Source organism: Oncorhynchus keta, chromosome 14, assembly GCF_023373465.1.
Source record: "Oncorhynchus keta strain PuntledgeMale-10-30-2019 chromosome 14, Oket_V2, whole genome shotgun sequence".
Classification (NCBI taxonomy): Eukaryota; Metazoa; Chordata; class Actinopteri; order Salmoniformes; family Salmonidae; genus Oncorhynchus; species Oncorhynchus keta.
In genome coordinates, this window is record NC_068434.1 from 74630257 (window position 1) to 74643896 (window position 13640).

Below are 13640 nucleotides of genomic sequence, written 5' to 3' on the forward strand. Positions count from 1 at the left end.
CTAAAAATGACTTTTTGTCATATAATGAAGATGCCAGAGCACGAGGTGGGTTTGCACTATCAAATCCATAAAAAAAATAAAACGATTGAGATAGAAAGAATAGAATGACGAGGCCTGCAATGCGCTTCCTTTGTGCTCTGTTGCTATCACAGAGGAGAGATCTGGGTTTTCTGTGGTCTGATCCTGCACTGCTGTATTCCTGCTCTGTAGTAGAACTGTTGCTGAGGCTGGGCTAAGACTGGGCTGGACTTGGGCTGCAGCCTGCAGTGTGTGCTGGGAGTAGGCTGCTGCTGAGGCTGGGCTAAGACTGGGCTGGACTTGGGCTGCAGCGTTTGCTGGGAGTAGGCTGCTGCTGAGGCTGGGCTAAGACTGGGCTGGACTTGGGCTGCAGCCTGCAGTGTTTGCTGGGAGTAGGCTGCTGCTGAGGCTGGGCTAAGACTGGGCTGGACCTGGGCTGCAGCCTGCAGTGTTTGCTGGGAGTAGGCTGCTGCTGAGGCTGGGCTAAGACTGGGCTGGACTTGGGCTGCAGCCTGCAGTGTTTGCTGGAAGTAGGCTGCTGCTGAGGCTGGGCTAAGACTGGGCTGGACCTGGGCTGCAGCCTGCAGTGTTTGCTGGGAGTAGGCTGCTGCTGAGGCTGGGCTAAGACTGGGCTGGACTTGGGCTGCAGCCTGCAGTGTTTGCTGGAAGTAGGCTGCTGCTGAGGCTGGGCTAAGACTGGGCTGGACTTGGGCTACAGCCTGCAGTGTTTGCTGGGAGTAGGCTGCTGCTGAGGCTGGGCTAAGACTGGGCTGGACTTGGGCTGCAGCCTGCAGTGTTTGCTGGAAGTAGGCTGCTGCTGAGGCTGGGCTAAGACTGGGCTGGACTTGGGCTGCAGCCTGCAGTGTTTGCTGGAAGTAGGCTGCTGCTGAGGCTGGGCTAAGACTGGGCTGGACTTGGGCTGCAGCTTGCAGTGTGTGCTGGGAGTAGGCTGCTGCTGAGGCTGGGCTAAGACTGGGCTGGACTTGGGCTGCAGCTTGCAGTGTTTGCTGGGAGTAGGCTGCTGCTGAGGCCATTCCTCTCAGGTGGTAGGTAACCTATATGGCCCCAGGCCTGGATCTCTCTCTCTCTCTGATGTGAAATATTGCTACTTTATTCCACCACATCCCACAGCAGATTTCCCAGGGAACGCTTCAAAAGACAGCAGAGGTAGACAGCATGAGAGCTGCAATTGAAACAAGGGTCCCCTTGGTGCAGAGGGAAATGTGCTGTAAAAATGTTGGATGGGATCCAGAGAGTTGGAACAAAGTTGTATTTTAGTTCCATGGTCAGTCCCTCGCCTTTGGCTGTGTCTCTGTGTTTTTATGTCCTGCACCAGCCTGCCCTGGCCGTACAAACATCCCAATACATCTCCTCTTCCAAAGCTGCACAGGAACATGGCACGTCCGACAGGAAAAAACACTAGTTACAACATCTTTCATGTTCAGGCAGAACAATGCAGGGGTCCAGTGTCAGTCGGGGTGGAGTGGGCAGTCAAGTACGGTTTCCTAGTGTAGGAAGAGAAAGAGCACACATTGAGGAAGAGCACACACTTACACTGAGGAAGAGCACACACTTACACTGAGGAAGAGCACACGCTTACACTGAGGAAGAGCACACACTGAGGAAGAGGAAGAGCACACACTTACACTGAGGAAGAGCACACGCTTACACTGAGGAAGAGCACACACTGAGGAAGAGGAAGAGCACACACTGAGGAAGAGGAAGAGCACACACTGAGGAAGAGGAAGAGCACACACTTACACTGAGGAAGAGCACATGCTTACACTGAGGAAGAGCACACACTGAGGAAGAGGAAGAGCACACACGGAGGAAGAGGAAGAGCACACACTTACACTGAGGAAGAGCACACACTGAGGAAGAGCACACACTGAGGAAGAGGAAGAGCACACACTGAGGAAGAGCACACACTTACACTGAGGAAGAGCATACACCTACACTGAGGAAGAGCACACACTGAGGAAGAGGAAGAGCACACACCGAGAAAGTGGAAGAGCACACACTGGGGAAGAGGAAGAGCACACACTGGGGAAGAGGAAGAGCACACACTGAGGAAGAGCACACACCAAGGAAGAGAAAGAGCACACACTGAGGAAGAGCACACACTTACACTGAGGAAGAGCACACACTGAGGAAGAGGAAGAGCACACACTTACACTGAGGAAGAGCACACACTGAGGAAGAGCACACACTTACACTGAGGAAGAGGAAGAGCATACACTTACACTGAGGAAGAGCACACACTGAGGAAGAGGAAGAGCACACACTGAGGAAGAGCACACACTTACACTGAGGAAGAGCACACACTGAGGAAGAGCACACACTGAGGAAGAGGAAGAGCACCCACTGAGGAAGAGGAAGAGCACACACTGAGGAAGAGAAAGCGCACACACTGAGGAAGAGCACACACTTACACTGAGGAAGAGCACACACTTACACTGAGGAAGAGCACACACTTACACTGAGGAGGAGCACACACTTACACTGAGGAAGAGCACACACTGAGGAAGAGGAAGAGCACACACTTACACTGAGGAGGAGCACACACTGAGGAAGAGCACACACTTACACTGAGGAAGAGCACACACTGAGGAAGAGGAAGAGCACACACTTACACTGAGGAAGAGCACACACTTACACTGAGGAGGAGCACACACTGAGGAAGAGCACACACTTACACTGAGGAAGAGCACACACTGAGGAAGAGGAAGAGCACACACTTACACTGAGGAAGTTCACACACTGAGGAAGAGCATACACTTACACTGAGAAAGAGGAAGAGCACACACTGAGGAATAGGAAGAGCACACACTTACACTGAGGAAGAGCACACACTGAGGAAGAGCACACACTGAGTAAGAGGAAGAGCACACACTTACACCGAGGAAGAGCACACACTGAGGAAGAGGAAGAGCACATGCTTACACTGAGGAAGAGCACACACTGGGGAAGAGGAAGAGCCCACGCTTACACTGAGGAAGAGCACACACTGAGGAAGAGGAAGAACCCACGCTTACACTGAGGAGGAGCACACACTGAGGAAGAGCACACACTTACACTGAGGAAGAGCACACACTGAGGAAGAGGAAGAGCCCACGCTTACACTGAGGAAGAGCACACACTGAGGAAGAGGAAGAACCCACGCTTACACTGAGGAGGAGCACACACTGAGGAAGAGCATACACTTACACTGAGGAAGAGCACACACTGAGGAAGAGCACACACTGAGGAAGAGGAAGAGCACACACGGAGGAAGGGCACACACTTACACTGAGGAAGAGCACACACTGAGGAAGAGCCCACACTTACACTGAGGAAGAGCACACACTGAGGAAGAGCCCACGCTTACACTGAGGAAGAGCACACACTGAGGAAGAGGAAGGGCACACGCTTACACTGAGGAAGAGCACACACTGAGGAAGAGGAAGGGCACACGCTTACACTGAGGAAGAGCACACACTGAGGAAGAGGAAGAGCACACACGGAGGAAGAGGACGAGCACACACTTACACTGAGGAAGAGCACACACTGAGTAAGAGGAAGAGCACACACTGAGGAAGAGGAAGAGCACATGCTTACACTGAGGAAGAGCACACACTGAGGAAGAGGAAGAGCACACACTTACACTGAGGAAGAGCACACACTGAGGAAGAGGAAGCGCACACACTGAGGAAGAGGAAGAGCACACACTTACACTGAGGAAGAGCACACACTGAGGAAGAGGAAGAGCACACACTTACACTGAGGAAGAGCACACACTGAGGAAGAGGAAGAGCACACACTGAGGAAGAGCACACCCTTACACCGAGGAAGAGCAAACACTGAGGAAGAGCACACACTGAGGAAGAGCCCACACTTACACTGAGGAAGAGCACACACGGAGGAAGGGCACACACTTACACTGAGGAAGAGCACACACTGAGGAAGAGGAAGGGCACACGCTTACACTGAGGAAGAGCACACACGTAGGAAGAGCACACACGGAGGAAGAGGACGAGCACACACTTACACTGAGGAAGAGCACACACTGAGTAAGAGGAAGAGCACACACTTACACCGAGGAAGAGCACACACTGAGGAAGAGGAAGAGCACATGCTTACACTGAGGAAGAGCACACACTGAGGAAGAGGAAGAGCACACACTTACACTGAGGAAGAGCACACACAGAGGAAGAGGAAGCACACACACTGAGGAAGAGGAAGAGCACACACTTACACTGAGGAAGAGCACACACTGAGGAAGAGGAAGAGCACACACTTACACTGAGGAAGAGCACACACTGAGGAAGAGGAAGAGCACACACTGAGGAAGAGCACACCCTTACACAGAGGAAGAGCAAACACTGAGGAAGAGCACACACCGAGGAAGAGGAAGAGCACACACTTACACTAAGGAAGAGCACACACCGAGGAAGAGGAAGAGCACACACTTACACTGAGGAAGAGCACTCACTTAGGAAGAGGAAGAGCACACACTTACACTGAGGAAGAGCACACACTGAGGAAGAGCACACACTTACACTGAGGAAGAGCACACACTTACACTGAGGAAGAGCACACACTTACATTGAGGAAGAGGAAGAGCACACACTTACACTGAGGAAGAGCACACACTGAGGAAGAGCACACACTGAGGAAGAGGAAGCGCACACACTAACACTGAGGAAGAGCACACGCTTACACTGAGGAAGAGCACACGCTTACACTGAGGAAGAGCACACACTTACACTGAGGAAGAGCACACACTTACACTGAGGAAGAGCACACACTTACACTGACGAAGAGCACACACTTACACTGAGGAAGAGCACACACTGAGGAAGAGCACTCTATTATGCCAGAGGAGGTACTTTTCAGAAATCTCATATCTGTACAATATAACAATGAGGACATGAGGCGTATTCAGTTTAGTTCAATCTTCTTGAGTACTTGCTTTGAAGTGAACCTACAGCCACTGGCTTTCTCTAAACATCCCAGCCCCTGCCTTCATTTCCAGATTGCAGTGAGTTCTTTGAGTGATGCCCAGCATCCGTGTAGGCGTCATGGCTGTCTGAGTGTCACAGAGGAGTGAACCTCTGAGTGAAGCTACACACACAAACACACCAATGACATGGCAGGGACACATGGTCAATGGAGAGGTTTTTTTAAAAGGTTGAGCAGTGCAGACAGACCTCAGCTTGCTCCCTAAGGCTTTAAAGTCTGCTACTGACACTCTCCTAACATCATTCTATGACTGTCACTATTCTAGAAAAACTATGGTGAGGATCATTTCAGTAAAACTGTGCCCTTAGCGAGTACTGAAATTACTCAGTCAATTACTCATAGGTAATATATGTCATTTGAAAATGTCAAAGTTCATTCCTAGCCCTGTGCATGTCAGTTTGAGGGTTTGAGTTTCAGGCATATCCTCTGCATAGTGTAATTAACAGACAGGTTGGTCTGCCAGTAAGACATCTTCGATTTCAGCCCTAAGCAACTCTGATCCCACAGCCACCTCTTGTCCTGAACTCAGCATCCTCTTTACACTATCTGCTATGAAAAGGAAAGAACCACAAATAACCTAACAAATGAAAAGTGCCTGATAGAGATGTAATACACCGTTTTATCCTTAAACCTACGTAAAGAAGGGCCTCCTAGTGGAGCTACTAACATGTCTGTCTCAACGGGCTGCAGACATTGTACCATCCTCACACAGACTTCTTGCCCATTAACCTACCGTAAATAGCTGAGGATGACCTTATCAAGAATGTTGTGTGAGCAGCACGTCCATATAAACTGGCAGTAAACTGATTAGGCATAGCTACCTCTGTGATGAATGATACACTCTGATTAGGCATAGCTACCTCTGTGATGAATGGTACACTCTGATTAGGCATAGCTACCTCTGTGATGAATGATACACTCTGATTAGGCATAGCTACCTCTGTGATGAATGATACACTCTGATTAGGCGTAGCTACCTCTGTGATGAATGATACACTCTGATTAGGCATAGCTACCTCTGTGATGAATGGTACACACTGATTAGGCATAGCTACCTCTGTGATGAATGATACACTCTGATTAGGCATAGCTACCTCTGTGATGAATGGTACACTCTGATTAGGCATAGCTACCTCTGTGATGAATGATACACTCTGATTAGGCATAGCTACCTCTGTGATGAATGATACACTCTGATTAGGCGTAGCTACCTCTGTGATGAATGGTACACTCTGATTAGGCATAGCTACCTCTGTGATGAATGATACACTCTGATTAGGCATAGCTACCTCTGTGATGAATGATACACTCTGATTAGGCGTAGCTACCTCTGTGATGAATGATACACTCTGATTAGGCATAGCTACCTCTGTGATGAATGGTACACACTGATTAGGCATAGCTACCTCTGTGATGAATGATACACTCTGATTAGGCATAGCTACCTCTGTGATGAATTATACACTCTGATTAGGCATAGCTACCTCTGTGATGAATGATACACTCTGATTAGGCATAGCTACCTCTGTGATGAATGATACACTCTGATTAGGCATAGCTACCTCTGTGATGAATTATACACTCTGATTAGGCATAGCTACCTCTGTGATGAATGATACACTCTGATTAGGCATAGCTACCTCTGTGATGAATGATACACTCTGATTAGGCATAGCTACCTCTGTGATGAATTATACACTCTGATTAGGCGTAGCTACCTCTGTGATAAATTATACACTCTGATTAGGCGTAGCTACCTCTGTGATGAATTATACACTCTGATTAGGCATAGCTACCTCTGTGATGAATGGTACACACTGATTAGGCATAGCTACCTCTGTGATGAATGATACACTCTGATTAGGCATAGCTACCTCTGTGATGAATTATACACTCTGATTAGGCATAGCTACCTCTGTGATGAATGATACACTCTGATTAGGCATAGCTACCTCTGTGATGAATGATACACTCTGATTAGGCATAGCTACCTCTGTGATGAATTATACACTCTGATTAGGCATAGCTACCTCTGTGATGAATGGTACACTCTGATTAGGCATAGCTACCTCTGTGATGAATTATACACTCTGATTAGGCATAGCTACCTCTGTGATGAATGATACACTCTGATTAGGCATAGCTACCTCTGTGATGAATGATACACTCTGATTAGGCATAGCTACCTCTGTGATGAATGATACACTCTGATTAGGCATAGCTACCTCTGTGATGAATTATACACTCTGATTAGGCATAGCTACCTCTGTGATGAATGATACACTCTGATTAGGCATAGCTACCTCTGTGATGAATGATACACTCTGATTAGGCATAGCTACCTCTGTGATGAATTATACACTCTGATTAGGCATAGCTACCTCTGTGATGAATGATACACTCTGATTAGGCATAGCTACCTCTGTGATGAATTATACACTCTGATTAGGCATAGCTACCTCTGTGATGAATGATACACTCTGATTAGGCGTAGCTACCTCTGTGATGAATTATACACTCTGATTAGGCATAGCTACCTCTGTGATGAATTATACACTCTGATTAGGCGTAGCTACCTCTGTGATGAATTATACACTCTGATTAGGCGTAGCTACCTCTGTGATGAATGATACACGCTGATTAGGCGTAGCTGCCTCTGTGATGAATGGTACACTCTGATTAGGCATAGCTACCTCTGTGATGAATGGTACACTCTGATTAGGCATAGCTACCTCTGTGATGAATGATACACTCTGATTAGGCATAGCTACCTCTGTGATGAATGATACACTCTGATTAGGCATAGCTACCTCTGTGATGAATGATACACTCTGATTAGGCGTAGCTACCTCTGTGATGAATGATACACTCTGATTAGGCATAGCTACCTCTGTGATGAATTATACACTCTGATTAGGCATAGCTACCTCTGTGATGAATGATACACTCTGATTAGGCATAGCTACCTCTGTGATGAATGATACACTCTGATTAGGCATAGCTACCTCTGTGATGAATGATACACTCTGATTAGGCATAGCTATCTCTGTGATGAATGATACACTCTGATTAGGCATAGCTACCTCTGTGATGAATGATACACTTTCACAACCACTTGTAAACACAAGCAGACCCATTTGTTCTTCATCACAAAGGCTCTGGAGATTCTGCAGCTGGTAATTGGGTTATATTGACTTCTGGAGCAGTGAACCTTTACAGTAACTTGTCTGAATCTGACATCAGGAGATGGGAGGAGCTGTGTTACGCCTCAGTACTTAATTTGTAATTAATGTCATTATTTGTTTACCCAGCCCCTCGGGAATACTATGTTTTTATCGAAGGGGACGTTTATTAATTATAGAAGGACACGTTAATTGCTAACTTTCCTCTGTTCTAATGAACCTTATTACAAAGAGAAAGCCCTTATGGCCTTCTTGGAACATAGATTTCCCATAATCCCTCTTCCTGCTGAAGTTTCCAGGCGGTTTGCCATTTACGCTCACTACAATCTGTGTAACAGTGTGACCTGGGTCATTCCTGGGCATTCCAGGGCAAAGCAGATTCCTGCTTTATCCTAAGGGAGCAACCACCTAGGTGCCCTTAAATTGTAATGGAATGTACTATGAGTAGCTGTACTTGAGGCCAGATATTTGGAGAGCCTGGTTACAGATGTAGGATCTTAATTTGAGCCAGTTTGCTACAACAGGAAAATAATCCTGCAGCAACAGGAAATTTTAATTATTATGTGGATTATAATTCATGGACATTTTTTGTAGGGGTTGATACATTTTTGGTTATGGCAAATCAAGTCTGACATTTTAAAGTGGAAATTACTAACTTTAGAAGCCTGTTTAAACCTTGAATACACTATACGTTTGCATTTCCTGCTTGGAAGTATAATTATCAGCAACAAAAGAGTGATAAAATTAAGATACTACATCTGTAGATAAGAGAAGCTGGTTGATTTTCATGTTATGCCAGTGAACTGGAACGGATTGTATTTCTTACAAAAACAGTTCCTGACTGTAACAATGTGATGATGTCATGAGGAAACGTGAGGTGTAATTTGGAAAGCATGGGTGGTCTCTGCTGACTGAGTGAGTTATCTAATGGATGTAAATATGATGAAGTTTTTGTCTGGAGGTCAACACAGTGTGTGTGTGTGTGTGTGTGTGTGTGTGTGTGTGTGTGTGTGTGTGTGTGTGTGTGTGTGTGTGTGTGTGTGTGTGTGTGTGTGTGTGTGTGTGTGTGTGTGTGTGTGTGTGTGTGTGTGTGTGTGTGTGTGTGTGTGTGTGTGTGTGTGTGTGAGCAAGAGAGCAAAAGAGAGAGTGGATATTTGATCATGAGTAAGCTCGACTGCTGTAGCTCTGGTATCTCTGCTCTGGGTCATTGTGTTGGAGGTTATGCGGAGGTGTAAAAGTTATTTGTCATATAACATGTCCTCTTATGAAACAAGACATGCCAGCCCCAGGGACAGTGTCAGACGAAATGTTACTTGAGTGGCTGCTACAAAAAAAAGTCCTGCCTGTTAACATAGCTGTAATTGCATTGGCTGTGACAGGTCGTGTGGCAGGAAGTTGTCGTTTCCTCTCTGAGAACCCATCCCTTAAGTTAACCCTGGCTCCCTTTAATGCAGATCCACTACAGAGGAATGGTGGTGGTGGTGAGATACTAGCATGACCACTCATGTCTATGTCATTGATTTCCTTCTGTGCTGCCTCCCCTGCAGGACAGAGTCCCGGGGCATGTCCAAGCCACCGCCACCGGCCAGTCAGAGGCCCCCCAGCATGGTCAGCCAGACTTCCAAGGCTGTGACCTCATCAACAGTGGATGTCACCTCAGGGTCAAAGGTGAGAAAACGCCGCTCTTTTATGAGCATGTGTTGTCTTCTCAGTGTGTTTCATTTGTTTGGGTCTATCCCAAAACAGTGTTGCAGCAATTAGGTCCAGTGATTGCAGTGTAAAGTGTTTGAATTTATATTGTTTTTAAGGGTACTGGGAGACTGTTAATGCTCATGCTGGAGAATTGGTATAATCTCCTCCAGAACACTCTCATTTTGATTAATGGCTGTAGACTGTAATAGGTTAGTGATTTTCTTCAAGCCCAGTGAAACTCAATTAAACCTCCACAGTGGTTGGCCATGGATTCACTATGTGCATATAAAAGGCTTTACTCAAATGGTTTAGTAAAGGAACAGTATTAGAAGATGAAACGGCTGCTATTGGATGTTTTGAAGGGACAGGTGGGGAAGTGACACTCCATAGAATGCCCATGTCCCCTTCTTATAAGGATCATACTTCCACAGAGGGCAGATGAGGGCAGTGAGGCTGTCTTCCAGACCCTGTGGTCTCCTCTGCTCTGCCACTGACATGGCTGTGGTCTATCTTCAGGACATTGGCAGTTCAGTACTCACATGACACCTAGCTGCCCATCTGTAAAGTGATTTAGTGGCTCTTCCTTGACCCTTCCCAGGCCACATACATCTGACTCTCTCCAGCTTCCAGAAAAAGCATGCCGGCCTCCTCTCCCTTCTTCCCCTGTGGCCCAGCTCTCCCAGGCTGAGAGGGGTGGCCATGCTGGGTGGCATGACAGGGCTACCTGCCAACTCACTATCGCCTCTCCAGTCTGACTGACGGGTGTTGACGTTAGTGAGTGTTGAGGCAGCACACGCCTGCCTGCCTGGCTAGCTGTAAAATGACCTCCTGGCTGTCTCAGTAATGCTTCAGGCCTGTGAGTGAGACAGCATTGTGTCAGCATCATATGAGCTGTCTGAAACCAATCAATCCCCAGTCAACCTATCAACACAATCATAGTAACACAACGCTCTTCAGCTACACACAGCACCCAAACACATACACTGACTTGACTGGGACTCTAAGCACTGCAGTAGGCGTGTAAGTATTCCTATAGAACAGTGCCTCTATGGTTGTGAAAGTAGCTCTCCTAAGATTGTTGTACCTGTGTTAGAAGCAGCACCTCATCAGACCTCATGTCAACGTGTTGTCTGCTGTCAGAGGTGTCAGTCATTTCAAGCAGAGTGGCAGACAGGGCATTATCGATGACCACTTGCTCATTCTCAATGGTAAGCAGAGTATAGATTTGCTTTAAAATTCACTATCTATGTATACAATAAGGGGAACGTTGAGTTTCCAATCACAGTACAGTGAATATGTGACTACACAATGATTTCTAATATCTGCTAAACTTAAATAAGGCTGTTCTCTTGACGGTTCTCCTGAAAAACACTGTGTATATTTCCTAATGCTCTGCATGTTTGGCTGGCCATACAGTAGTTTCAGTAATTAGTGCATGTTTTTGCCAGCTGTGGAGGAGGAAATGGCATATAATGATCCCCTGCAATGGAAACCGAACTCAACTGTTGCTAGGGTGCAATCTGATTTGGCTCAGTTGAACATTCATCTGAAATCATCTGTGAGATTCAGAGGAGGGAGAAAACCAGTGGGCCTTGAAAGAATGCTACTGTGCCTAATCAAATCTTAATGTATGATTATAATACTGTATTCCCATTTGGGTGAAGTGTTCTTGCTTGTCAAATGAGCTGCTGAAATTAGAAGGTTTAAAGCGAAATCAAATGAGAAAAAGAGAAAGAAACACGAAGGAGAACGTTAATAACTAAAATAACTAACTTCAAACATTTGTGGGCCCCAGTCTCAAAATTGAAATGTTGTTCTTAATCTAATCATCAAACATACAGTAACACCTAATGATCTCTATAAACATGGGACTGAATGGTCATACAGTAACACCTAATGATCTCTATAAACATGGGACTGAATGGTCATACAGTAACACCTAATGATCTCTATAAACATGGGACTGAATGGTCATACAGTAACACCTAATGATCTCTATAAACATGGGACTGAATGGTCATACAGTAACACCTAATGATCTCTATAAACATGGGACTGAATGGTCATATAGTAACACCTAATGATCTCTATAAACATGGGACTGAATGGTCATACAGTAACACCTAATGATCACTATAAACATGGGACTGAATGGTCATACAGTAACACCTAATGATCTCTATAAACATGGGACTGAATGGTCATACAGTAACACCTAATGATCTCTATAAACATGGGACTGAATGGTCATACAGTAACACCTAATGATCTCTATAAACATGGGACTGAATGGTCATACAGTAACACCTAATGATCTCTATAAACATGGGACTGAATGGTCATACAGTAACACCTAATGATCTCTATAAACATGGGACTGAATGGTCATACAGTAACACCTAATGATCTCTATAAACATGGGACTGAATGGTCATACAGTAACACCTAATGATCTCTATAAACATGGGACTGAATGGTCATACAGTAACACCTAATGATCTCTATAAACATGGGACTGAATGGTCATACAGTAACACCTAATGATCTCTATAAACATGGGGCTGAATGGTCATACAGTAACACCTAATGATCTCTATAAACATGGGACTGAATGGTCATACAGTAACACCTAATGATCTCTATAAACATGGGACTGAATGGTCATATAGTAACACCTAATGATCTCTATAAACATGGGACTGAATGGTCATACAGTAACACCTAATGATCTCTATAAACATGGGACTGAATGGTCATACAGTAACACCTAATGATCTCTATAAACATGGGACTGAATGGTCATACAGTAACACCTAATGATCTCTATAAACATGGGACTGAATGGTCATATAGTAACACCTAATGATCTCTATAAACATGGGACTGAATGGTCATACAGTAAAACCTAATGATCTCTATAAACATGGGACTGAATGGTCATACAGTAACACCTAATGATCTCTATAAACATGGGACTGAATGGTCATATAGTAACACCTAATGATCTCTATAAACATGGGACTGAATGGTCATACAGTAACACCTAATGATCTCTATAAACATGGGACTGAATGGTCATATAGTAACACCTAATGATCTCTATAAACATGGGACTGAATGGTCATATAGTAACACCTAATGATCTCTATAAACATGGGACTGAATGGTCATACAGTAACACCTAATGATCTCTATAAACATGGGACTGAATGGTCATATAGTAACACCTAATGATCTCTATAAACATGGGACTGAATGGTCATACAGTAACACCTAATGATCTCTATAAACATGGGACTGAATGGTCATACAGTAACACCTAATAATCTCTATAAACATGGGGCTGAATGGTCATATTGTCTTTATACATGCTCCTGTTTATCCAGCTCCTGTTCCTACTGGTTGTGTCTGTAATACCACATTTCTTTCACACAGCTCCTTACCACTGAGCTCCCTGGGCAGCTAATAGCAGATGTTGTTTGTAAACCAGTATATAAATGAAACCCTGTTCATAACCAACGTGTTTGTTTTTCCAGCCGCAGGGCTCTAGGAGTAGTGGCAAGGTACACAGCTTCGGCAAGAGGGACCAAGCCATCAAGAGGAACCCCAATATCCCTGTGGTGGTCAGGGGATGGCTCTACAAACAGGTGAGCCTTCCACATCACCCCACCTCAGTCACTGTAGCTACTGTATGGTTCAGAGGAATCTCCATAGTTATGGCTAAGAGTACAACTCAATCACTATAGC

At 45.5% G+C, this 13640-nt stretch overlaps 1 protein-coding gene across 7 annotated transcripts in view; it reads left to right on the forward strand.

Moving 5' to 3' along the window:
- Nucleotides 1-13640, forward strand: part of plekha7b (pleckstrin homology domain containing, family A member 7b) — a 170730-nt gene that overhangs the window by 91286 nt on the left and 65804 nt on the right. For all 7 annotated transcript variants that reach the window (XM_052462547.1, XM_052462552.1, XM_052462545.1 and 4 more), the window contains 2 exons: nt 9749-9869; nt 13430-13540. In XM_052462547.1, coding sequence (XP_052318507.1) covers nt 9749-9869; nt 13430-13540 — 232 coding nt within the window. The remainder of the gene's footprint in view (nt 1-9748; nt 9870-13429; nt 13541-13640) is intronic.